This window comes from Quercus robur, chromosome 1 (assembly GCF_932294415.1).
Source record: "Quercus robur chromosome 1, dhQueRobu3.1, whole genome shotgun sequence".
Lineage (NCBI taxonomy): Eukaryota > Viridiplantae > Streptophyta > Magnoliopsida > Fagales > Fagaceae > Quercus > Quercus robur.
The window spans coordinates 39249298-39275361 of NC_065534.1; the positions used below are offsets into that span (position 1 = coordinate 39249298).

At 45.4% G+C, this 26064-nt stretch overlaps 1 protein-coding gene and 1 pseudogene across 2 annotated transcripts; both read left to right on the top strand.

Annotated features, from left to right (window-relative positions):
• The first annotated feature begins 845 nt into the window (after positions 1-845).
• Positions 846-24543, top strand: LOC126689507 (UDP-glycosyltransferase 87A1-like; annotated as a pseudogene).
• Positions 13355-17103, top strand: LOC126689516 (uncharacterized). Of its 2 annotated transcripts, XR_007644542.1 has the most exons (3): positions 13355-15630; positions 15715-16386; positions 16459-17103. XR_007644542.1 is itself a non-coding variant. In XM_050384761.1 (2 exons), exons 1-2 carry the CDS (start codon positions 16285-16287, stop codon positions 16711-16713), a joined length of 357 nt encoding a protein of 118 aa, XP_050240718.1. In that variant the 5' UTR covers positions 15964-16284; the 3' UTR covers positions 16714-17103. The 2 variants fall into 2 exon arrangements, 1 of the variants encoding a protein (XP_050240718.1); XM_050384761.1 differs by lacking the exon at positions 13355-15630 and having other exon boundaries at positions 15964-16386.
• Positions 24544-26064: the final 1521 nt, after the last annotated feature.

Consider the following 26064-nt stretch of genomic DNA (forward strand, 5'->3'; position numbering starts at 1 on the left):
TCTATTTTAGCTTTCAGCATAATAAAATAATATAAACATTACAATAAAATATTATAACTACTACAATAAAATAATATATTCCACTACCAAAAAAAATATTACACCACCAACCTCAACCACCTCTACCATCAACCACAGACACAACCACCACCACCACCACTACCGGCAGTCCGCAGCAAAAAAAAAAAAAAAAAAAAACCACAACGAGCACAAGCCCACTGCCACAAACACAAACACAAGCCCACTTGCCCACAACAGATCGGAAAACATAAACACAAACCCACATCGGCGCTGGGCCTCGCAGAGAGAGGGTGGAGCTCGGTTGGCGCTGGGCAGTGAGGAGTGGTCGGCGCTGGGCTGGGCTTCGATCAGCGATCGGTGCTGAGGAGTGGTCGACATTGGGCTGGGCTTCAATCGGCGATCGGCGCTAGGCAGCGAGGAGTGGTCGGCGCTGGGATGGACTTCGATCGGCGATCGGCACTGGGTAGTGAGGAGTGGTTGACGTTGGGCTTTGGAGCAACGGACTGAGCAGAGAGGTCGGTTTGATTAAAATGGAGGACTGGAAGAGGAAGAAAGAGGAAGAAAGAAGAGACACCGGAGAGAGAGAAAGAAAAAGAAAAAGGAAAAAATATTTTTTTAATAAAAGAGGAGAGAGGAATTTAATAAAATAATATTTTTTCTTTTAGATGTTATGAACAGTGCACATCTATTTATAGATGTGCACTGTAGCAATGGAGCTAAATTTTTTAGATTTAGCTCCACTGCTGCAGCAAGGTTTTTGGGTTTGAGGAGCTAAATTTTAGCATTATAGCATTTTAGCTCCACTGCTGCAAATGCTCTAACTAGCTTAAATACTAGCATGAAGTAGCATTGTAGGTGTATTGTCTTAAGCCTTAATACCAGCAGCCTGTCAACTTGTTGACTTTTTCTTCTTCTTCAATCTTCATCAGATCCATTCAGTTTCCGATTATGGATTCTACCGGTGCCGAACCAACCACTGTCCTCCACGTGGTGGCGATGCCTTTCCCATGCCAAGGACACATCAACGCCCTGATGAGCTTGTGCAAGTTATTATCTTCAAGAAAACACGACCTCCTCATCACCTTCGTTGTCACTGAAGAGTGGCTACGCTGCATCGGCTCCGAGCCTAAGCCAGACAACATCCGCTTCGCTTCTATCCCTACAGTCATCGAGCGTGCAAAAACTGTTGACTTTGGTGGCTTCAACGAAGTTGTCAAGACCAAGATGGAAGCTCCCTTTGAGCAGCTCCTTGATCGGCTTGAGCCGCCGGTGGCTAGAATCATTGCTGACTTTGAGCTGCAGTGGTCATTCGGGGTCGGAATTCGAAGGAATATTCCGTTGGCCTCGCTTTGGACCATGTCCGCTTCTTTTTCTCGTCCCTACATCATTATCATGTTTTCGCACAAGCTCAACCACAACTTTTGCCACTTCACTTAACAGGTTTGCGCACTAGTACTAGTGTTGCTTGCTATGCTATAATTTTTATGCTAACATATTTATGTCTTTTTTTCATAAAATAATTATTAATGTTGAATTAGTAGGAGTTAGGAGACAATTTTTGTATCAAAATTTTTATCTTAATTCTGATGTGGTCAATTAAAAATAGTGGAGAAAAAGTATTAAGAATTAAGATCATATGAAAGTGATGGTCTATTACATACAATTGCCCTATTTAATAATTTATGACATCTACCTTTTCTGTCCAAAAAAAAAAAAAAAAATTTATGACAAAAGTTGTTGCAATTGTGATCATATATAGAATTTTTTTTTTTTTTTTATTTTTTTATAAAAAAAAAAAAATCAAAACAAAAGAAAGCATAAAGGATAGAGTTGTTGACTTTCCTAAGAGCAAGGAATAAACTGAGGCATCATAAGTTGAATCTTAAGAATATTCAATTGATAAAGTCTCTAAAGATTGTATAAGAGATCTAGGGTTTAATCTCCACATATACTAAAAATTGATTGGTGTCTTAGTCTGATGATAAATAGCTATCATTAGGAACGGACGTCATAAGTTGAAACTCTCTCAAAAAAAAAAAAAAGAATATTCATTTAATACTCACATGATAATGATATACTATAAATAACATATAACTACTCGAAAATGATTAAAATTCAATGTGAACTATATTAAATTACTAACGGCAGAATAGATCTACACCTTATTGAATAGATTATTGTGGGGGGTAAAATCTGTCAGCTGATGTTGGGCCCTAGTGCATGTACCAAGCCTAGCCACGATAAGAAGAAAAGGCATGGGCGTAGGATATCCCATCCCAACCATGATGGGCCGGGCCTGCTTAGGGGCGTCCGAGGAGGAGTACCTCCTCGGACTCGCCAAGTGAGTGTTCAATGCGCACTCCATACCTGGCGAAAGGTCACCCAATACGAAGGAATAGTGCGTGACGTTCAAGAAGGGGGGCAACCACAACTGCCGCATTAAATGCCAAGGAACTACTTTTCCAGCCGCATTAATGTGGAAAGGACAGGAACGCAGAATCATCTTGGCCAGTGCAACTCACAGAAAAGAGGAAGGATGACCTATGGGACAGGCACTCAAGTAGAGGGTTAGATGGTTGACAAGTGTAGGGTCATGATCTTAGGAAGGATGCTATATAAGAGAAGGAAATCCCCATAGAAAGGGGATCGCAAGCAGGAAGAAGAAAAGGATAGAAAAGAGAAAGGAGATAGAAGTAGAAGAAACAGCCTCAGGGACCGTTACTCAAAAAGTTTGAAGGAATATCCATATGTCCAACGGGTTGCATGGCTTGGTTATAATTACGTTTCCTCTGTCCAAGACCTAGTTCTGTTACCTACTCTCTACAAATTCATTGTTGAGGGACTTTTGGGCCAGAATCACCCGCCTGTTGGGCCTGAGCCCCAGAACCGCTCCCCCTACAATTGGCGCCGTCTGTAGGGAGAACTCGTGTCTCGACAAGTGAAACAGTAAGGGATGGAAGGATCAGGTCCGCGCCAAACTGGACGTGCAGAATCTCAACGACAGGACAACTTTGTAAACCTTGAACGGGCAAAGGACCAAGATAATCAACGAGAGGGCAGTGTGAACACCTCTCACACGAGTAGAAGTCGCTCGAAAGGGAAAGATCACGCGTCCCACCAGCACAACGAGCGGAGGGCTCTACAGCAAGAGATTAAGGATTTAAAAAAGAGGCTGCGTCAAGCCCAGCAAAAATATCCTTCGCCCATTTCAGATACTAGCAGCGGTGAGGATGATGAATACCGACGTAGGACGAGAACCCCTCCGAGTGAGACGTTCTCCTATGAGGAAGAGCGGCCTCACAAACGCGGTCGCAAAAGCCCACCTTACCAAGGCTTGGTCAATGACGCCATGAGCAAGGCCCTGGATCGAATCTCCCAGTCGCCGTTTACCCGAAGGATAGAGCGGGCGGTGCTCCCTCGGCGGTTTAATCAGCCAACTTTTACCCTGTACAATGGTCGAACTGACCCAGTGGAGCACGTGAGCCAGTTCAACCAAAGGATGACCGTTCACTCCAGGGACGAGGCGTTAATGTGTAAGGTGTTTCCATCCAGCCTGGGGCCCCTGGCCATGAGATGGTTTGATGCCCTCCCACCAAACTCCATAGACTCCTTTAAACAGTTGACGCAAGTTTTTGGCTCCCGCTTCATCACCAGCACTAGAGCCCCTCGGCCCCTCGATTCCCTTTTATCCCTGTCCATGCGAGAAGGAGAAACGCTGAAGGCCTACTCGAACAGATATTGGGAGATGCACAACGAGGTAGAAGGAAATCACGATGATGTCGCCATCAGTGCCTTTAAAAGGGGCTTGCCGACAGAGCATGGCTTGAGAAAGTCTCTTACTGGGAAACCAGCCACCAGCGTGCGGCAACTTATGGACATGATAGACAAGTATAAGAGGGTCGAAGAGGACCAGCAAACCGGGAAGGGAAAGGCGAAGTTTGTCCCTCAGGAGAGAAGGGACTTCAGGTCGGACCGCTTCGGTAGCAGTAATAAGCCGAGAAGAGATTATACAGAACAATCGGGATCTACAGGGGCTCAGGTAGTCCACGCTGTGTTCCGAGAGCCATTACACGAGATTATGGAGAAAATAAAGCACGAACCCTTTTTTCAATGGCCGAATAGGATGGCAGGCGACCCCTCAAAACGCAATCAGAATCTATATTGTGCATATCACCAAGAGCCTGGTCACGTCACTGACGAATGCAGGAACCTGAAAAACTATTTGGATCGACTTGTCCGAGAAGGAAAGTTAAGGCATCTGTTGCAACGACCTGAGCAATCAAATGTCGATACCAGGCAGAGCGCCTTAAGGCCACCAATAGGCACGATAAATGTCATTCTTGCCGCACCTGGGAGAACCGGTTCCGGCCCGTTCAGAGTGATGTCAGTGGGTAAGTCCCCGACAGAGCCAGGTGAAAGGGAATCCAGGAGTGCTAGAGGGAGGGCCTTGCCGTTAATTGGGTTCACGGAGGAGGACAAGGAGGGAACTATTCAACCCCACGAGGATGCCCTAGTCGTGACGCTCAGAATAGGAGGTTATGACGTGAAGATGGTGTTAGTTGATCAGGGTAGCGTCGTGGAGGTGATGTACCCGGACTTGTATAAGGGGCTGAATTTGAAGCAGGAGGACCTGTCGCCATACGATTCCCCCCTACTTAGCTTTGAGGGAAAAATCGTTATCCCGAAAGGCATGATTAGGTTGCCAGTGCAAACAGACATAGAAGTAGTGGAAGTGGACTTCATCGTGGTGGACGCATACTCACCTTACACAGCTATTGTGGCACGGCCATGGCTTCATACACTAGGGGCTGTGTCGTCTACCCTGCACCAGAAAGTGAAATATCCGTCCGAGGGCCGAATCAAAGAGATAGTGGGGGATCAAGGGATGGCCAGGCAATGCATGGTATCTGCAATTGCTCGACAATTAAGCAACGGGCCCTCCACTTCAGCCGGGAATACCTTATAGCAATCAAGGACCCCGGTCCTAGCTACGGGTAATGAAGGACCGGCCATGGAGGTGAGTTGTGAAGAGCTGGAGAAAGTGCTCGTCGGCTCAGACCCCGAGAGATTTTTCCAGATTGGCTCAGAGCTACCAGCACAGGAGAAGTCGGCGTTAATTAATTTTCTGCGCCGAAATGAGGACGTATTCGCTTGGGATCCTTATGAAGCCCCTGGGGTTGACTCAGACCTAATACGCCATCACCTTAACGTTAATCCGGCTATTATCCCAAAGAAGTAGCCTCCTCGGCGCCCGTCAAGGGAGCATGCAGACGCTGTAAGGGAAGAAGTGGCAAAATTGAAAAGAGCTGGGGCTATAAAGGAAGTGTTCTACCCCGAATGGTTGGCGAACACAGTCGTGGTGAAGAAGAAGAGCGGGAAATGGCGAGTCTGTGTGGACTTCACGGACTTAAACAAGGCCTGCCCGAAGGATCCTTTCCCAATGCCGCGGATAGACCGACTGGTCGACGCAACTGTCGGGCATCCCCGAATGAGTTTCTTGGACGCTTTCCAGGGCTACCATCAGATATCCTTGGCTACGGAAGACCAGGAAAAAACTGCCTTTGTCACCCCAATTGGCAACTATCATTATAAGGTGATGCCTTTTGGCCTGAAGAATGCCGGGTCGACCTATCAAAGGATGATGACTAGGATGTTTGAGCAACAGATGGGAAAAATTGTCGAGGTGTATATAGACGATATGGTAGTAAAGAGTAAGTTGGTGACCGACCACATCAGGGACCTTGACGAGGTGTTTCACATTCTGAGAAGGTACAAGCTGCGACTGAATGCATCCAAGTGCTCATTTGGAGTGGGATCGGGGAAATTCCTTGGCTACATGGTAACCCACCGGGGGATCGAGGTTAACCCTGACCAAATAAGGGCCATTCACAGTATGCAACCTCCTCGGAATCCCAAAGATGTCTAGAAGCTTACCGGCATGATAGCAGCCTTAAACCGTTTCATCTCCCGCTCAGCGGACAGATGCAGACTCTTTTTCCTCCTATTGCACAAGTGGAAGGGTTTCGAGTGGACTGAAGAGTGTGATTTAGCATTCCAACAGCTCAAGGAATACCTCGCCCGACCTCCGATCATGTCCAGACCTGAGGCCGATGAGGTGCTGTATGCGTACATCACAGTCGCCGATCATGCGGTGAGCCTAGTACTAATCCGAGAGGACAACGGCACGCAGCGGCCTGTGTATTACGTAAGCAAGTCGCTACAGGAGGCAGAAACCAGGTACCTCCCCCTCGAAAAGGCAATATTGGCTGTCGTGCAAGCTACAAAGAAGCTTCCCCACTATTTTCAGGCACATACAGTGGTTGTACTGACCCAACTTCCATTGAAATCAGTCCTCCGTAGCGCCGACTACACGGGGAGAATAGCCAAATGGGAAACCATCTTAAGCGCCTTCGACATTAGATACATGCCACGCACCGCCATAAAAGGTCAAGTCCTCGCCGATCTGGTAGCTGAATTTGCGGAGCCTACCTTGGAAGGGGTGGAAATGTCGGGATCACCGAGTGACGATAGGAGATTGGTCAGCACGATTTCTCTGCAAGAACACGATAAGTGGAGAGCATACATCGATGGTGCAGCAAACCAAAAGGGCTCCGGAGTAGGGCTCGTTCTAATCTCTCCCGAAGGTATAATCTTGGAAAAGTCGTTGAGACTGGGATTCACAGCAACGAATAACGAAGCCGAGTACGAGGCACTGCTGGAGGGGATGTCCATGATCCGGAGGTTGGGTGGGAAATGCGCGAGCATATTCTCGGATTCGAGGCTCATAGTGGGGCAAGTAAGCGGGGAGTTGGAGGCGAAAGATGAAAGAATGCAGCGGTACCTTGCCCGAGCTAAACGCCTACAAGCGCACTTTGACAACTTCCATTTAACACATATACCCAGAAGCGGGAATACCCACGCCGATTCTCTGGCAACACTGGCCACATCCTCGGCTTAGCCCCTTCCACGGGTTATTTTGGTCGAGGACCTCTGCCGCCCCACGGAAGAGGACGCTAACGGTATTCGGGTGCATAGCGTCGTTGAGGGACCAAGCTGGATGGACCCTCTTGTCCGATTCTTGAAGTATGATTCCTTACCGGACGACAAAGTCGAGGCCGACAAAATCAGGAGGAGGGCTCCTCGATTCTGGTTGTCTGAGGACTCCAAGCTTTACAGACGTTCGTTCTCAGGGCCATACTTGCTGTGTGTGCACCCAGGGGCTACTGAACTCATTCTGGAGGAGTTGCATGAGGGGATTTGCGGAAGCCATACGGGGGGCCGGTCCCTCTCCCACAGGGCTATGACGCTGGGTTACTGGTGGCCGAGCATGCATAAGGAGGCTCTGGAATATGTGAAGAAGTGTGACCAATGCTAGAGGTTCACTCCGAATATACATCAGCCGGGTGGGGTACTTAACCCATTGTCCAGCCCTTGGCCATTCGCACAATGGGGCCTAGACATATTAGGTCCGTTCCCCAAAGCTACCGGGAACAAGAAGTTTCTTCTCGTCGGCACCGATTACTTCACGAAATGGGTCGAGGCTGAAGCGCTGGCAAACATTAGGGATGTTGATGTCAAGAAGTTTGTCTGGAAAAACATCGTCACCCGGTTCGGTACCCCACACACCCTAATCTCGGACAATGGCCTGCAATTTGATAGCAAGGCCTTTAGGAGATATTGCAGTGAACTGGGGATTATCAACAGGTACTCTACCCCAGCCTATCCGCAGAGTAATGGGCAAGCAGAGGCAATCAACAAGACCATAGTGAATGGGCTGAAGAGGAGGTTGGACGACGCGAAAGGGAGGTGGGTTGAAGAGCTCGCCCATGTCTTGTGGACGTATCGCACCACGCCCCGCCGATCCACGGGAGAAACCCCCTTTTCGTTGACCTACGGGGCCGAGGCCGTCATCCCATTAGAGATAAACTTTCCCTCCCAGAGGACTGCTACATTCGACCCCATTGTTAACAACGGGCTTCTAGAAAAAAGCCTGGACCTCCTTGAAGAGAGAAGGGATTGCGCGATGGTGCATCTAGCTCAGTATCAACAAAAGCTTAAGCAGGGCTATGACGCCAAGGTGAAGTCGAGACCCTTGACGCTTGAGGACCTGGTGCTGAGGAAAGTCCTGGGCAACGCGAGGAATCCTGCATGGGGAAAGCTCGGACCAAACTGGGAGGGTCCATACCGTATCACCTCTGTGGCTGGCATTGGAGTGTACTATTTGGAAGACTTGGACGAACGTGTAGTGCCACGTCCATGGAATATAAATAACCTGAAAAGGTACTTTTATTAATGAAAAATACTTTACTTGACGTCGTTTTACTGTACATTCTCAGTAAGTGTTAAACAGAACCCAAGTCCTGCATGGCTCCTCGGACCACAGACTTGGGGGAAATTAACCACGCAACCATTCTCAGTAAGTGTTAAACAGAACCCAAGTCTTGCATGGCTCCTCGGACCACAGACTTGGGGGAAATTAACCACACAACCATTCTCAGTAAGTGTTAAACAGAACCCAAGTCCTGCATGGCTCCTCGAACCACAGACTTGGGGGAAATTAACCACGCAACAATCTCAGTAAGTGTTAAACAGAACCCAAGTCCTGCATGGCTCCTCGGACCACAGACTTGGGGGAAATTAACCACGCAACCATTCTCAGTAAGTGTTAAACAGAACCCAAGTCCTGCATGGCTCCTCGAACCACAGACTTGGGGGAAATTAACCACGCAACAATCTCAGTAAGTGTTAAACAGAACCCAAGTCCTGCATGGCTCCTCGAACCACAGACTTGGGGGAAATTAACCACGCAACCATTCTCAGTAAGTGTTAAACAGAACCCAAGTCCTGCATGGCTCCTCGGACCACAGACTTGGGGGAAATTAACCACGCAACCATTCTCAGTAAGTGTTAAACAGAACCCAAGTCCTGCATGGCTCCTCGAACCACAGACTTGGGGGAAATTAACCACGCAACAATCTCAGTAAGTGTTAAACAGAACCCAAGTCCTGCATGGCTCCTCGGACCACAGACTTGGGGGAAATTAACCACGCAACAATCTCAGTAAGTGTTAAACAGAACCCAAGTCCTGCATGGCTCCTCGGACCACAGACTTGGGGGAAATTAACCATGCAACAATTCTCAGTAAGTGTTAGCCGTTTATGATTCTCAAAAGTGTTAAACAGAACCCAAGTCCTGCATGGCTCCTCAGACCACAGACTTGGGGGAAATTAACCACGCAACAATCTCAAAAAGTGTTAAACAGAACCCAAGTCCTGCATGGCTCCTCGGACCACAGACTTGGGGGAAATTAACCACGCAATAATTCTCAGCAAGTGTTAACCGTTTATGATTCTCAAAGGCGTTAAAGGGAGCCCAAGTCCTGCGCGGATTCTTAGCCACGGACTTGGGAGAAGTCAGCATTGTAATCGTTTTTGCCCAATTACAAAGCGTCACCATTCTAACGTATTCATTCATTATTGCTTGACTTTCAGTAGTAAAAAGGCAAAACCAATATCCATTCATGATGAAAACAAAATAGAATAAAGCAGCGATATGTGTAATGAAAGAACTGTTGTCATATAATGTTCAAAGTAACTCAGTTCTGGAATATTAGCGAAGATCAAACAAAATGAAGTACAAAAAGCAAAACAGACTAGTTCCTATTCCACGTCCCTAAGGGCCCTGAGACGGGGCAGGCTGATCATCCGTTACTGGGTTCTCCGGGGCGATCTCCTGGGCCTGGGCAAGGATCTCGCTGATGCGAAGACTGTCCTCGGGTGACTGGCCCTGCGTAGCTTGCTCTGTGCCCCCGGTCTCGGGAATGGAGGAATCTGCTGGAAGAAGCTCAGTGGAGGTGGCCTCGCTAGGAATCTCACGTATTTCCGCAGGGAAAAAGATGTTCTCATCTTTCCTGAGATCAGAATCTGCGGGGACGGCTGCCCGATCCATGGCCAACCCCCAGGTTGAGGTGACGTATTCCCTGCAGACGGTGGCAACTTCCTCGGCCAGTCTCTCCTCAGTATCGTGAACTCCACGTTCATACGAAGCCGCCACAGCCTTCTCGGCAACCTCCCTGGACAAGCGAGCTTCCTCCTTGGCCCTTGCAAGCTCAGCCTTAAGCTCCGAAACCGCATGCTGTTCCGCTGACAGTCTTTCCTCAGAGTGACGGAGCTGCTTGCGCAGTTCATCGGCTTGCTTTTCGGCATTCTTCAAGCCAGCCTCTGTACTCGCGGTGGCCTTTTTCACCTCTTTTAGCTCATTATCCTGACGATCAAGATCTCGCTTGAAATCGCCGGCGACCCTCTTAGCCGCAGCACGGGACTGAGCCTCCCTATGCATATCCTCACGGGCCTTCTTGGCCCACTCCTCGGCAACATAAATTTGTTGAGTGACCTGCGCTCAGACGGAAATGAAGACGATACCAAGATAAGACAATAAGAAGGTTCTCAACACAGAGACAAGATAGAAGATTCCACTTACCACAGCCATGTCCCTCTTCAGTGACATGAAAAGTTCTGGCTGACGAATCTTCCTAAGGCCTTCCATATCACGGGGCAAGAGAAGAGGCTGCTGCAGCGCCTCGGCCATGAACGAAGCTTGCTCTCGCTGGGACTCCCATAGGGTCGCATCCCAGAGGATTGGAGCGCCGTCTAGCTCGATCCGAGGAGACCATGTTCGTGGTCCCCTCAGAGTGGCCGCCTCATCTCAGCTTTTAGTGGACCTGGTTCTTTTCTCTCGGGGCTCTTTCGTTTCCTTGCCCTTCTTTTTAGGCCCGGCTTTCTCACGGGCAACCTCTCCCTCCTCCGTCTCTTATACAGGCCTTTTTCGCCTTAGGTTGGGCATAGGTTTCAGCGCCGCACCTGACGAGGGAGGGGGAGGAGGAGCGGGGGCTTTGGGGACGGTTTGTCCTTTCGAGACTTCCTTGGAGGTCTGCCCTTTGGACCTGTTGGATAGAAGACCCCTGAGGCCAGTCCTCGGCTGGAGGTCCATTCCTTCTTCTTCTTCTGTGTCCTCGCTGAGATCAGGTTGTGCGATGACCAAACCAGTACCAGGAGTCGCTGAGGCACGGTCTAAATCAGCGTTAGAGTCGGAGATCTCTACTACTCTGACCGAAGCCTCCCCTTCCTCAGTAAATTGGAACTGGTCTATCTGATCCTCTAAGGATGAATGTGAAGAGCCGACCTCCTCCTCTGGGATAACTACTGGGGGAAAGACACGTTGGGGAGGTAACTGAATAGGAGGCAGGTCTGTATCAGCGAGGAACCCTGGTATGGACACGTCAATCCGTGCTAATCTTGGACTACCGGCCCTTATAGCTTATCCGGCTTCTACCTGGGCTCGAGTGAGCGGAGTGTAATCCAAAATCAAAGGAGCCGACCGTAGTTGTCCGTCCTCGCTAACAAAAATCTCGGACCTCAAGAGGTAATTTAGGGCCGGGATATTGACTAGGCTCAGCCGAGGAGTGGTTCGTCCCTTGTCTGCAAAGGCCGTTAAAAGATTTATGTTAGTCCGAGGAGACATGCAATCAAACCAGCAAGTTTAAAAAAAAAAAAAAAGAGGGGGAGAAGCTTGAAACCAAAGTCCTCCCCACGGAATCTAGTTCTACGACACCCCACCTGGCTTTCCCGCCCTAGTCGGACAGTGAGGGCCGTCATACCATGGCCCGGAGACGATCAAATGGTCGTCCTTCAAGCCTTTGCTAGACTTCGGAAGGCAGGATATCAACCTCACTTCGTCAGTCCTAGACTTTAGATAGTATGTGTCGCCGAGCTTATGGCATTCATAAAGATGAACCACGTCATGCCATGAGAGGCCGAGGTTCATCTGATCGTTCAGGGTTTCGACACACCCCAGGATCCGGAACAGATTAGCGGTGCATTGATGGGGGGCCAACCTATGACCACGTAGGTAATCCCTAGTTATTCTCCCCATTGGAATAGTCATTCCTCCTTCCACGAAGGCTATCATTGGAATTGCGACTTCTCCTGTTCTCCGTTTGAGCAAAATGTCCTCCAGATGACAGTACTCTAAACCTACCTCAGGTGGGATACGACACTTCGCCCTGAAGCCCGCCATACCGGCCGGAGAATCTACCATTTTCTCAAGCCTACCCATCCCCTCTAATCCTAAAAACAACTTGAAGGCAGTACGATTAATGAAGAATAATGGAGAAGAAGCGCGCACTTACGGGTAAGAGGCTCGAAGGAGTTTTCAAGAGAATGGCAGCGGAAGTAAGAACGGACTGAAGGAATAAGCTCTGAGAAGTTCTGAATATTGGAATGCTCGTCAAAAGTGAGGGACGAACGCCCTTAAAGCCTATTATACTCGGTAGAAGTTGAACAGACGTACTCGCATCTAAGGCACGTGAAGCGCTGTCCACCGTAGATCCTGCCTCCAACCGTTGGATTGGGCGAGTGTAAAGCCTCGAAAGCTGCGGTTACTTTCCCCTGGGCCATTAACTGCCCACAGCATTAATGAGGCACGTAAAGGCGTGCCTTCCCCCCCTACACGTGTGAAGCAGTGATTCACCACGAGCCGTCTAGTGAGCATCAAAATCCCGCCTTTTCTCCTCGGACCCAGAAAAGGCCGGCATTTTGAGGGGCTATTGTGGGGGGTAAAATCTGTCAGCTGATGTTGGGCCCTAGTGCATGTACCAAGCCCAGCCACGATAAGAAGAAAAGGCATGGGCGTAGGATATCCCATCCCAACCATGATGGGCCGGGCCTGCTTAGGGGCGTCCGAGGAGGAGTACCTCCTCGGACTCGCCAAGTGAGTGTTCAATGCGCACTCCATACCTGGCGAAAGGTCACCCAATACGAAGGAATAGTGCGTGACGTTCAGGAAGGGGGGCAACCACAACTGCCGCATTAAATGCCAAGGAATTACTTTTCCAGCCGCATTAATGTGGAAGGGACATGAACGCAGAATCATCTTGGCCAGTGCAACTCATAGAAAAGAGGAAGGATGACCTATGGGACAGGCACTCAAGTAGAGGGTTAGATGGTTGACAAGTGTAGGGTCATGATCTTAGGAAGGATGCTATATAAGAGAAGGAAATCCCCATAGAAAGGGGATCGCAAGCAGGAAGAAGAAAAGGATAGAAAAGAGAAAGGAGATAGAAGTAGAAGAAACAGCCTCAGGGACCGTTACTCAAAAAGTTTGAAGGAATATCCATACGTCCAACGGGTTGCATGGCTTGGTCATAATTACGTTTCCTCTGTCCAAGACCTAGTTCTGTTACCTACTCTCTACAAATTCATTGTTGAGGGAGTTTTGGGCCAGAATCACCTGCCTGTTGGGCCTGAGCCCCAGAACCGCTCCCCCTACAATTATTATTATTATTATTTTTATATACAACTGAATATATTATTAATGCTTCTGTTACAATGACATTTGAGCTTGTCTTATCTTTTTGTTTTTGGTGTTCCTCTTTATTTGGATATTTTTTTTATATGTTCTTTGAATATCAAATTTGTTCCTGGACACGATTTGACAGCCTCATGGTCTGCTACGTGTTATATATATCTATGGAACCTTCCACATCTGTCCATCCTTCCCTCTTTGGTTCTGTTTGTGGTGAAAATGGAACCTCGTTACAAAACTAAAAAACCAAAAACAAAATGCAAAACAAATAAATTTTAATTCATCAATGTTGTGTGCAATGGAATTCTCTCACAATTTAATTTAGTACCAAATGCCCCTAAAATTGAAGGTGGGTGATGAAGTGCAGATTCGCCAATTGTTGTAAGTGCGTCCAAATGGAGCCGAGTCTTCGTTTGTGTCATCGTGAAAATGGTAAGATAGCTCCCTTAAGGTGGTCACCGGTGCGATGCCTACCACAACGTCTCCGATGCCAAATTTAGTATAAAAAAGCTTTTAGGAAATAACAGAGTGTCAGAATAACTAGTAGTACTTTTAAGTGTGTCTATGTACCTTGTATTGTTGCTATGAGGGCTTTATATATGTTTCCACAGCCCCTAGCCGTTGTGGTTGTTAATGTGGTTTTAATGCCTCTCTTGGTAACACCTCATTCTTAATAATGTGATTTTTAATAAGACTTCCAACGGTCTATATAGCTGGTCTTGTAACCGTTCGGGACATTATTGGTTGCATTGAATGGCTTTGTTACTCTCGTCAAAGATATGGACATGTGGTTAGCTTGTCTCAGAGGACGGCCTCGTTGGTCTTGATGAGATCGTTTAGTTGAGTTCGTCAGTCCCATCAACTGCCCCCAAATTCTGTGGTCTTCGTGACATGTTATGACGATCATAGAAGATGAAAGGTCCTTGGGCTGTACATGACTCTTGGGATTTCGTTCCACATTAAATGCGTAGTGGCGGCGCCACACGCGTTGTGGCCATGTGACACGTTCTGATCAGTGGAGTTAATGCTCCAATTTGTATGACTCTTGGGTTTCCCGCTGAATTTCAGTTTTTTGAGCCTTGGTTTTTAAACTTCTCCTCTTCTCACTTTCCCTTTCACTTTTCCCAAACTCCCAATCATTGCTCTGAGTATATTCTTCTCCAACCTTTCTCTGCAATTCTTCTCCAAGCTGGTGCGTGGCGTGGTTGAGCTTCCTACATTTCCCTTTTTGAGGTACGCTTTTCTCCCTCTTTCTTGCTTCTTTTCTTTTCTGTTGTGATAAACTTTTGGTTTTTTCTTTCTCTTCTTTTTTGGCGTTTGTTCTTGGTTTTTTGGGGATTTAGCATTCATCTCTTTCCCTCTATGTGTTTTTTCTGGTTTTCACGGTCAGTAGTTCTGAGGTTAAGGTAGTATGCCCCTTAGTTTCCTTTTTGTTTGCTCGTTTGGGGGCTTCCTTAGATACTTCCCGTGCTTTTCTCCCTTCGGTTGGGAATTTTGTTTTTGAGGGTTGTGGGTTAGGTGTTGTATTGGGTGAGTTGTTCCTTATGCTTAGCCAATCAGTCAATTGGTTTGGGGGTTTGGTAGTAAAGGAGAAGAAGAGAATGTTTGAAGTAAGATCCAGTGAGCTTGAGACTGGGTTGTCTTCTAACGACGACCTAGTGGGGGGAGATACCGCTGTCTCTACCCCTCGAGAGGTTAGGGCTTTTCACGCCCTTGAGGAGGTGTTTGGGCTGGACGGCGAGACACTTGGTAGGTTTAAGGATAGGTTTCAGTTCTTGGAGAGGGTTAGGGTTCGTTTACCCGGAGAGGAGGAACGGGCTTGCCATTTCTTTCCTGAGGAGGTATGCTTTTACGAGGCTGCCTTCTTGTGTGGGTTGAGGTTCCCCATCCATCCATTTCTTATGGAGTTGTTAGATCGCTTTGGTATTGCTCTTGGGCAACTTATGCCCAATTCATGGAGGATAGTGGTCAGTTGTATGGGGATATGGCTGGCCGCTACAGATGGGGACATGATTAAGGTAGATGAGCTCATCTACTTATACCGTTTAAAGGAGTCCAAGGAGCACGGGTATTATGAGTTGGTGCCCTGGGAGAGGAGGACTAGGATCGTCAGAGGTCTACCTTCGTCCTTTAGGTATTGGAAGTCCCAGTTCTTTTTTGTATCCGGGGATGACTTTGAGACCCCCTCCAACAAGGTTTGGGGTGATCTCCCAAGGTTGCTCCGTTGGTGGGGAACCCCATGCTTAGGTGTGTCATTATTTCTTCTCGTCCATTGATTTTCGTTGTGTTTATTTTATCGTCACTAACTCTTTTGCTCATTGTTTTGTGCAGTTAAGAGAAGACCCAAGCTTAAAAGCAGGCACAAGGAACGTGTTGAGAAGGCAATTGAATACGCAAAGATGATTGAGGATTGGGACTATCTTGTGGACCCATAGACTCTCGCCTTCTATTGCCTTAGTCCCAACCCGTCTACCTTTGTTCTACACAATATCGAGATTGAGGAGAAAAAGAGTAAGTGCTAAGCTCGTCCGTGTTGATCTTCTTGGATATACATACATACATATATATATATATATATATATATATTACAAGTGTTCTCCTCTTACGGGAATGACGACTAAGTTTAACTAAGACATGTACGCGAAAATGAGGACGAAAAAGAATGAGCCACTGTCCACTCTCGGGAAGAGGACAGTGCGCGTTACAGGGAAGGGCCCCATTACTCCAGGTGTCTAAGTGGCTCCAATTGTCCTGGGTACTGAGACGGTGAGGACAACCTCTCCAGCCACTTCGGTTGAAGAGATTCCTACTCTTATCTCTAAGAGGCCACGCGTGGCTGACAAAAAGAAGGAGAAGGCTAGTTCCCGTTCGTCTAGTGTTTGGGACGATGTTGAACTTTTAATGGAAAGGGTGCACGAGGTCATCACTACTGAGGACCAGAAGGTTTTCTTGGGTGTGCCTTCTAATGAGGTTATGACCCGGCATGTCCACAAACTCGTTCAGGTAACATGCTTATGCAACTTTAGTCTTTTCTTTTTCTTTTCTTTGTCATGAAGGCTTCAATTTTCTTTTTAGGTGCTGGGGGAGAGCCTTCACATCATTACGGAGTACCTCACTCAGGAAGCCAAGGTCGCGTCTCTGATGTCCAGGATGGAGGCTCTGGAGGCGAAGAACTCCAAGCTGAAGAAGGACCTGATTATTGCTATGGAAGAGGCCAACACCTCTAAGGAAAAAGCCAAGACCTTAAGCGACGACCTCAGAGCCGAGTGGCAGCTGACTCTGGAAAAAGATGAACAACTTTTGGCTGGTAAGGCTGTTGAGGCTTTCTAGTAGACTGACGAGTACAACACAGTACTCTTCAGTTGGTATTTCAAGGGTTTGAGCTTCTGAGAAGGTACTTCGACAAGCATCCCACTGGGGTAGATCTATAAAATTTGGATTTGGAAGAGGTGGATAAAGAGATGGCAATTGACGAAGCCTCCCAGTCCTCGGCTTCTGAGCATGATGCTCCTAAGAGTGCTCCTATCGGTGGTGACACTGCTGCCAGTGCCTGAACCTGTTATTTTTCCTTTGTAATCTTTCTTTCTCTTTTTTTTTTTAAGTGCTCAGTGTGTTTTGGGCTTTTTAATTCTATTTTGAGAACAATATTCTAATTTGAGAACAACCTCACCTAGTGTTTATGGGTTTATAATGATAACACAATGCTGGTTGCCCGCTGTCTTTAGGCCTTTACTTACGTTTGTGATTCTTCATTCACTTGTTTACATTCTCGTCTCTGTTTGCTTTGCTTCTTCTTCGTTGGTAGTTTGCACTGTTGGTACTTGGTTGAAATTTTTGTTGAGGCTTGTACTCGTCAAAGGAATATCGTCTCGTTGGTAACTCACATTTGTTTAGGTGGAGTTTTACTTAGCCAATTTTATGACTTACACCCATTCGTCATTTTTGGCTGTGTTAGTAACTTACATCCATCTAGGTGAAATCTTATTACTTAGCCAATTTTATGTTTGACTTGCACCTATTTAAGGGATCTTGTCATTTTTGGCTTCGTCAGTAACTTACATCCGCTTGGGCGGGATCTTGTTACTTAGTTAATTTTATGTTTGACTTGCACCCATTTAAGGGATCTTGTCATTTTTGGCTTTGTCAGTAACTTACATCTGTCTAGGCGGAATCTTGTCACCTAGCCAATATTATGTTTGACTTACACCCATTTAAGGAATCTTGTCATTTTTGGCTTCGTTAGTAACTTACATCCGTCTAGGCGGAATCTTGTTACTTAGCCAATTTTATGTTTGGCTTACACCCATTTAAGGGATCTTGTCATTTTTTGTTTCGTCAGTAACTTACATTCGTCTAGGCAGAATCTTGTCAATTAGCAATTTTATATTTGTTCGCATTAAAACATAGGCTGAATAGTTCTTTTATTGCTTTAAAGAATGAGTACAATCGTCTGTTACATCTGTTGGTGGTACTTCTTCAAGTGCTCAATGTTCCATGGTCATGGAAGTCTCTGTTCGTCTATGGTCTCCAGGTGATAGCTGCCTTGCCGGGAGTAATGGATGACCCTGTAGGGTCCTTCCCATGTGGGGTCGAGTTTTCCTTGGGCAGGGTTCTTGGTTGCTGGGGTGACTTTGCGCAGGACGAGATCCCCTATGTAGAGTTGTCTGAGCTTTACCCTTTTGTTATAGTACTCGGCCATCTTCTGCTGGTATTTTGTCGTCTTGTTAGAAGCTTTCTCTTTGACTTCGTCCAGACAGTCCAGGTTTATTCGTAGCTGATCATTGTTACTCTCCTTGTGGAACATCTCTCGCCTGATGTTGGTTATTTCCACCTCGACCGGGATTACTGCCTCGGTGCCATAGGTGAGTCTGAAGGGGGTTTCTCCTGTTGGGGTTCTTGTCGTAGTCTTGTATGCCCACAAGACATTGGGAAATTCTTCTGGCCAGGTCCCTTTTGCGACGTCCAATTTGGCTTTGATAATCTTGAGTAGCATCCGGTTAGTCACCTATATTTGTCCGTTTACCTGTGGATGTCTCAGGGATGAGAACTGGTTTTTGATCCCTAGACTTGAACAGAAGTCCCTGAAACTTTAGCTGTCGAACTGCCGCCCATTATTTGATATGATCATCTGTGGGATCCCGAACCTGCAAATTATGTTCTTCCACACGAAGCTCTGGATTCTTACTTCGGTGATGGTTGCTAGTGCCTCTGCTTTGACCCATTTTGTGAAGTAGTCAATAGCTACTAGCAGAAACTTTACCTGTCCTTTTCCTTAGGGCAACGGGTCGACGATGTCGATTCCCTATTGTGCAAATGGCCAAGGGGAGGCTATCGTCGTCAGTCTCTCGGTCGGAAGGCATTGGACATTCCCAAATTTCTGGCACTTGTCACACCTCTTGACGAGTTCCATTGCGTCCACCTGCATGGTAGGCCAAAAGTAACCTGTTCCGATAACCTTACTTACCAAGGATTTAGGGCCTGCATGGTTACCGCAAACCCCTTCATGGATCTCTTCCAGGATATACTTGGCTTTCTCTACGTCGATGCATTTCAAGTAAGGCATAGAAAAGCCTCTCTTATACAGGGTGTCATTTAGGATCGTGAATCTGGCTATTCTCTTCCTAACCTTCCTGGCCTTCTCGACGTCCTGTGGGAGGTGTCTGTCTTGAAGGAAGGATATGATCGGTGTTATCCAGTTATTTGTGCTCTGGATTGCAAATGTAGAGACTTCCTCGATGCTTGGGTGTTTCTGGATTTCCATGTCTAAGCCCATACTCGTTGATCTTTCTTCTAACGAGGCCAGTTTTGTGATCTCGTCTGCTATCATGTTCTGGCTTATTGGGATCTTCTCGAACTCCACTCTATCGAACCCTTGTGTTAAGTGCTTCGTCAGCCTGAGGTATTTTTGAATTCTATCCTCCTTCGCTTCATATTCCTCCTTTATTTGCCCTATTACCAGCTTCGAATCACTCTGGAGGAGCAGGTTTTTAGCTCCCAGTGCTTTCCCAACTCTTAGCCCCGTCAGTATTCCTTCGTACTAGGCCTCATTATTAGTGGTCAGGAATTTTAGTTGAACTCCGTATTTAAGCATTTCTCCGTCTGGGGTGGTGATGACGACCCCTACTCCCTTCCTTTATTGGGTTGACGAACCATCGGTCTGTATCGTCCTCTATTCTATCTCGTCAGTGAGGCTATCTTCGTCTGGAAGGGTGAACTCGGCGATGAAGTCCACTAGAGCTTGTGCCTTAATGGTAGTCCTGGGGTGGTACTCGATGTCGAATTGGCTAAGCTCGATTTCCCATTGGGCCATTCTCCCAGCTGCCTCGGGCTTGTTCATGGACTTCCTGGTGGGTTGGTCTGTCATTACCAAGATGGGGTTCACCTGAAAGTACGGTCGTAGCTTACGCGAAGCTACTATTAGTTCAAATGCAATCTTTTCGATCCTGGGATACCTGGCTTCTATTACTTGGAAAGCTTGACTAATATAGTAAACTGGGAGTTGTTTCTTGTCCTCTTTTTGAATCAAAGCTGCGCTCACAGCTGTGGCTGATACTACCAGATACAAATATAGGTTTTCTCCTTCCTTGGACGGACTTAGGAGGGGTGGATTGTTTAGGTAGCGCTTGAGTTCTTGAAACGCTGCCTCGCATTCGTCAGTCCAGGCAAAAGCTTGCTTCAGTGTCTTGAAGAAGGGCAAGCATTTGTCCGTTACTTTAGAGACGAACCTGTTGAGTGCTACTATCCTTCTTGTGAGCTTCTGGACTTCTTTGATAGTATTGGGTGATGCCATATCGAGTATGGCTCGTACCTTCTCCGGGTTGTCTTCTATCCCCCCTTTGGGACACCATGAATCCCAGGAACTTCCTCGCGGCTACTCTAAAGGCGCACTTGCTGGGGTTTAACTTCATCTGGTATTGTCTGAGTGTGGCAAATGTTTCGTTGAGGTCGCCTAGATGGGCAGACTCCTCCTTGCTCTAGATGAGCATGTCATCCACGTACACTTCCATATTTCTCTCCATCTGCTTGTTGAACATTTTGTTCACTAACCTCTGGTAGGTTGCTCCTGCATTTTTCAGTCTGAAGGGCATTACCTTATAGCAATAGAGCCTTTGACTCGTGATGAAAGCGGTTTTCTCCTGATCCTCTTCAGCCATTTTAATCTGGTTGTATCTTGAAAAGGCGTCTATGAACGTCACTAACCTATGCTTAGCTATAGAATCCACCAGCTGGTCTATCCTTGGTAGAGGGAAACTATCTTTTGGGCAAGTTTTGTTCAGGTCCATGAAGTCCAAGCACATTCTACATTTCCCATCCGCTTTCTTCACTAGGACGACGTTAGCAAGCCAATTTGGATAGTAAACCTCCCGAATAAAGCCTACCGATAAGAAGTTGTTAACCTCATTCGTGACTGCTTGGTTCCGTTCTGGAGCAAAGACTCGTCGTTTTTGCTGGACGGGCTTCATCTCTGGGTCCACACTTAGCTTATGTTGGATGACTTTTGGGGATATACCCGGCATGTCCTCGTGACTCCATGCAAAGACATCCAAGTTCTCTTTAAGGAACTGGACGAGTCTCGTCCTCATCTCGGGACTTAGTGTCATCCTTATTCTGGTCATCTTTGCTGTCTCACCTTCGACCAGCTCCACTGTCTCCAGGGCTTCCACTTTATCTTCCTCTTTCTTCTCGATCATCCATGTATGGTTTTCTTTTGTAGCTAACATGGCCTGGTAGCATTCCCTGGCCAGGACCTGATCTCCTCTTACTTCGCCAACATCATTCTCCATTGGGAATTTTGCCTTCAGGCAATAGGTGGACGTGGCTGATTTCCAATAGTTGAGTGTGGGCCTCCTGATAATCACATTGTAAGACGAGGGGTAGTCTACTACTAAGAAGTCTAACTGACGGGTTAGCTGCCTCGGGTAAGTCCCTATTGTTACCATCAATGTCACTATGCCTTTGGGATATACCTTGTCTCCACTGAAGCTGACGAGGGGGGAGTCAAATGGTCGCAGCCTTCCCAGATCTAGCTTTAACTGCTGGAAAGCGGACAGGTAGATGATGTCAGCGAAGTTGCCATTGTCCACGAGGATTCTTCTGGTATTGAATCCTTCTATTGTGAGCATTATGACCAGGGGGTCGTCATGAGGCTGCTTCACTTCTATAGCATCTTCTTTTGAGAACGACATGTCTCGGTCTGTCTATCTTTGCTTAAATGGGGGCATCCTGTGGACGCTGTTTACCTGTCTCTGGCATGCCTTCCTAAGGGACTTGAACAACCCACCTGTGGATGGGCCACCTGCGATCATCTTTATCTCCCCGATCACACTCGGCATACGTTGGGATGTGTGATCCTTGTCCCTTGGCGAAGATTCGCATTGGTTCTTGTTGTTGTCCCTAAATCTATTGGATTCCCCTTTTTTCACATATTTTTGCAGTTTCCCCTTTCATATAAGTTCCTTTATCTGCTCCTTTAGGTCCCTACAATCCTCAATATTGTGGCCGTGATCTTTGTGGAATCGGTAGTATTTCTTTTTGTCATGCACGTGTGGTGACGAATGTAATGGCCTTGGCCATTTGAGGTAGTGCTCATCCTTGATCTACGCTAAAATTTTGTCAACAAGCATAAATAATGGAGTGAACCTTACCATTTGTGGAGTATTTTCGTCTTTCCTTTTACTCCTGTCACTAGTTTGACGATCTGGACACTCCCTTTTTCGTCCTCTACGATTGTCCTCCCTCTTTCCCTTGTCTCCTGTCTTCTCCACGTCTTTTATGGTGGCTAGTGCATCCTCAGCATTCATGTACTTCTATGCTTTTAGGAGCATCTTTGCCACCGTCTTAGAAGGATTCTTCGCAAGTGAAACTACAAACTCTCTGGATTTCAATCCAGCTTTAAAGGTCGTCAATTATACCTTATCGTTAGCTTCGTCTACCTCTAGAGTTTCCCGAGTGAAGCGTTTCACGCACAACCTCAGGGGTTCTTTCTCCCCTTGCCTGATGGTGAGCAGGTAGTCTGCTAGTCTCTTCGGGCATTGTCCTCCGACGAAGTGGTGCAGAAAGGCGTTACTCAACTACTCGAAGCTGTCGATGGATGATGTGGGTAACTTCGTGGGCCTTAATGAGGCTTCCAACAGTTTGTACAGCTGGTCTTGTAACCACTCGAGACATTATTGGCTGGATTGAATGGCTTCGTTACTCTCGTCAGAGATATGGACATGTGGTTAGCTCGTCTCAGAGGACGGCCTCGTTGGTTTTGATGAGATCGTTTAGTTGAGTTCATCAATCCCATCAGTGGGGGATATTGACTTGATGAGATCGTTCAGTTGAGTTCATCAATCCCATTAGTGGGGGATATTGAATGCTGTTCTATAATCTATTATACGCATGTGAAAATGGAAGTACTGAAAATATGTATCCTTTGAATTTCATTTGTTGGTAAAATAAAGCCTTGAAAGTATAACTATCAAAAATCAGGGTTCGCTACTAGACTAATAGTAAGCTAGTTTACACCCACCATTGAGTTATTAAATTGATTTTACCAGCACTCTATAAACATACAAACATTTGGTAAATTAGAATATATGTATAATGTATATATTGTTGAGCACAATCCTGCGTATGTGAAGAAGAAGCCCAAGCCCACTGTGTCTACGAAGAAGAAGCCCAAACATGAAGAAGAAGAATAGTAAACGCGCCGTTTCATTTATCCAAACGCAACGTTTTGGTTTACTGAGGCTTGTTTTTGTTTTAAGTAAAACGGTGCGTTTGGTTCTGTTTAAAGGGATGTTGGATTAGGCGCAATTTTCTAGATTCATCTTTTCTCTCTCTCTCTTCTTCTTCCTTTGACTTTCTCTCCCTTTCTCACGCTTTCTCTCAGTTTCTTAGATATTTTCTTTTCCGTGTGTAGCCGTGATTGTTGACTTGTATTCAATGTTACTCAGTCTTGTGTAGCCGTGATTGTTGACTTGTATTCACTATTATTCAGTCTGTGATACTGAGTTTTTCGTCATATATAAATATGCAAGTGGGAGCAACCTCAATTCTATTTCAAGTTTTCGTAACTAACCACTCTTTGTTTTTTCACTAAGCCAACCTATATATATGTAGTGCAAACAATTGATTTGCTATTGGTGCATATTTGCTTAATTTGGTGTGATAGATCAAGGAGAAGAGCGTGTGGATAACATATTGGGAATTTCTTCAAACCATCTAGAAGACTTATGAACAGTGTTTCATGAAAACGACCCACGGAGAATGGAAATGGTCATGGAATCAATTTCAAAGGGGTCCGAAGCACAGTATCTTCTAATCAATTCTGTTTATGAGCTTGAACCTCAAGCCTTCGACACTTTGAAAGCAATATTTCATTTCCCTGTGTACCCTATTGGCCCTGCCATACGTTACATGGAATTTGAACTTGAACATAGTTCCTTTATAACTACAACTAGTGACAACAACCCTGAGTATCTAAAATGGTTGGATTCCCAGTCTGCAGGCTCTATCTTGTATATTTCATTGGGAAGTTTCTTTGTGCTCACAGACACCCAAATGGATGAATTTGCAGCTGCGCTTCGTAATAGTGGTGTTCGGTTCTTGTGGGTGGCTCGTGGAGAAGCTTCTCGGCTGAAAGAGAGTTGTGGTGATACAGGGTTAGTAGTGCCTTGGTGTGACCAATTGAGAGTGTTGTGCCATCCTTCTATAGGGGGGTTTTGGTCCCATTGCGGATGGAATTCTACTCAAGAAGCTGTTTATGCAGGCATTCCTATACTTTCTTTCCCCTTATTTTTGGATCAAGTTCCTAACAGTAGGCAAATTGTGGAAGACTGGAAGATTGGGTGGAGGGTGAAGAGAGCACAGGTGGGAAGTGAAATATTGGTGACAAAAGAAGATATATTAGAACTCGTACAAAGGTTTATGGAGCTTGAAAACTGCGAGAGAAAAAAGACTTGGAAAAGAGCAAGAGAACTAAAAAATATGTGCCATCAAGCGATTACTGAAGGTGGATCTTCTCATTCTCACTTGGATGCATTTGTTAGTGACTTTTTAGAAGTCAAAAACCATTAAGAAGTTTGCTACTTTGTTCTGAATGACTAGGCAAATTGTAGCCACTGAACAATTTTTCTTAACTTAATTATAATAATTTGGCCACTTGAACATTTAGACTTTGATTTTTGCTATTTGAACAATGGATTAGAATGCATATTTATAAAACCATGTAAATTTAATTAATGTGTCGAAAGGTTTGTTTGTTGATCCAGTCAATTTAATGTAATTGATGACCATAAGTTGCTTAATTAAGGTGACCAATAGCATCATCATAGCAGGAGAACTAAAAGATATTTGTCATCAAGTGATTATTGAAGGTGGATCATTTGATTCTCACTTTGATGTATTTGTTAACGACTTTTTAGAAGACAATAACCATTTAAAAGTTTCCTTATTTGTTGTCAGCAACTAGACTGAGTTGTAGTCATTGAACAATTGTTCTAAAATGATTGTCATTAATGTTAGTTTGAAAATTCGAAAAAAAAAAAAATTTATGAAAATTTTTGCTACTTGAACAAGTGGATTTTTTATTTTATTTTATTTTATTTTTATTTTTAAGTGAAGTTGAAGCTATGGGAATTTAATCAATATATGTGTTGAAAATTTTGTTGGTCGTTGAACCAGTCAATTTAATGCATTGATGACCCTATGTTGGTTAAGGAGATCAATGGCATCATCATAATTTTGTAATTTAAGCTTCTTATAGATGGGGACAAATGTGAGATGAGACATAAAAAGCCACATCCTGTTTGCAAGGCTTGAACGTGTTAGAGCACTCACAGTAGTGGTACTAAATAGCTATATTACTAAAAATATAGCTATTAATCACAAAAGGAGAGCTGCAGCAGTAGCGGTAAAGCTAAAAAATTTAGCTTCTCAGCTACAGTGTAGGTGGTTGTGGGTTGTGGGTGGCAGTGGAGGTGGCTCGGGTTTTGGGTTTGCTTATTGTTCTTCAGAATCTTCAAATGATCGGTTTGTGGTTTTTTTTATCTTATTTTTTATTTTTTTTATTTTACAGTGGGGTGTATTATTTTATTATAGTAGATATATTATTTTATTGTGATGTTTATATTATTTTATTGTGTTGAAAGCTAAAATAAATCAACCGCTGTAGGATGTTTTGTAAAATGAGTAGGTAAAATAGATAAAGTGACTTTTTGTAGTGCCAAATAGCTAAAAAAATAGCTCCACTACTGTAGATGCTCTTAGACAAGTAGATAGAAAATTTCTCACTCTCCTTTTTCAGTCAATATCTGTTGGAAAATCCACATAGCTGCCTCCTTGATTGATGAAGCTTATTCCTTTAGAGCAATTGTATCAGTCTGACCAAATTTTTTCGTCTATTTTACAATAAGAACATATTTTTTCTATTTTACACTACCACTTTTCCAAAGCACCCACATTAATTCATCTATTTTACAATCTATTCTATTTAAATAATAATATTTATTATTATTATTTATTATTATTTTGTTTCTATCTCTTTATCTTTGTCTTTGTCCTTATCTCTCTCAGACCAATCTGTTGTCCCTCCTCTTCTTATTTTTCTTCTTCTTCCTTTCACGGTCACGGTCAGATCACCTCCCTTCCACAAACATTTTCTTCTTCTTCTTCTTCTTTCTCTCACAGTCTGAT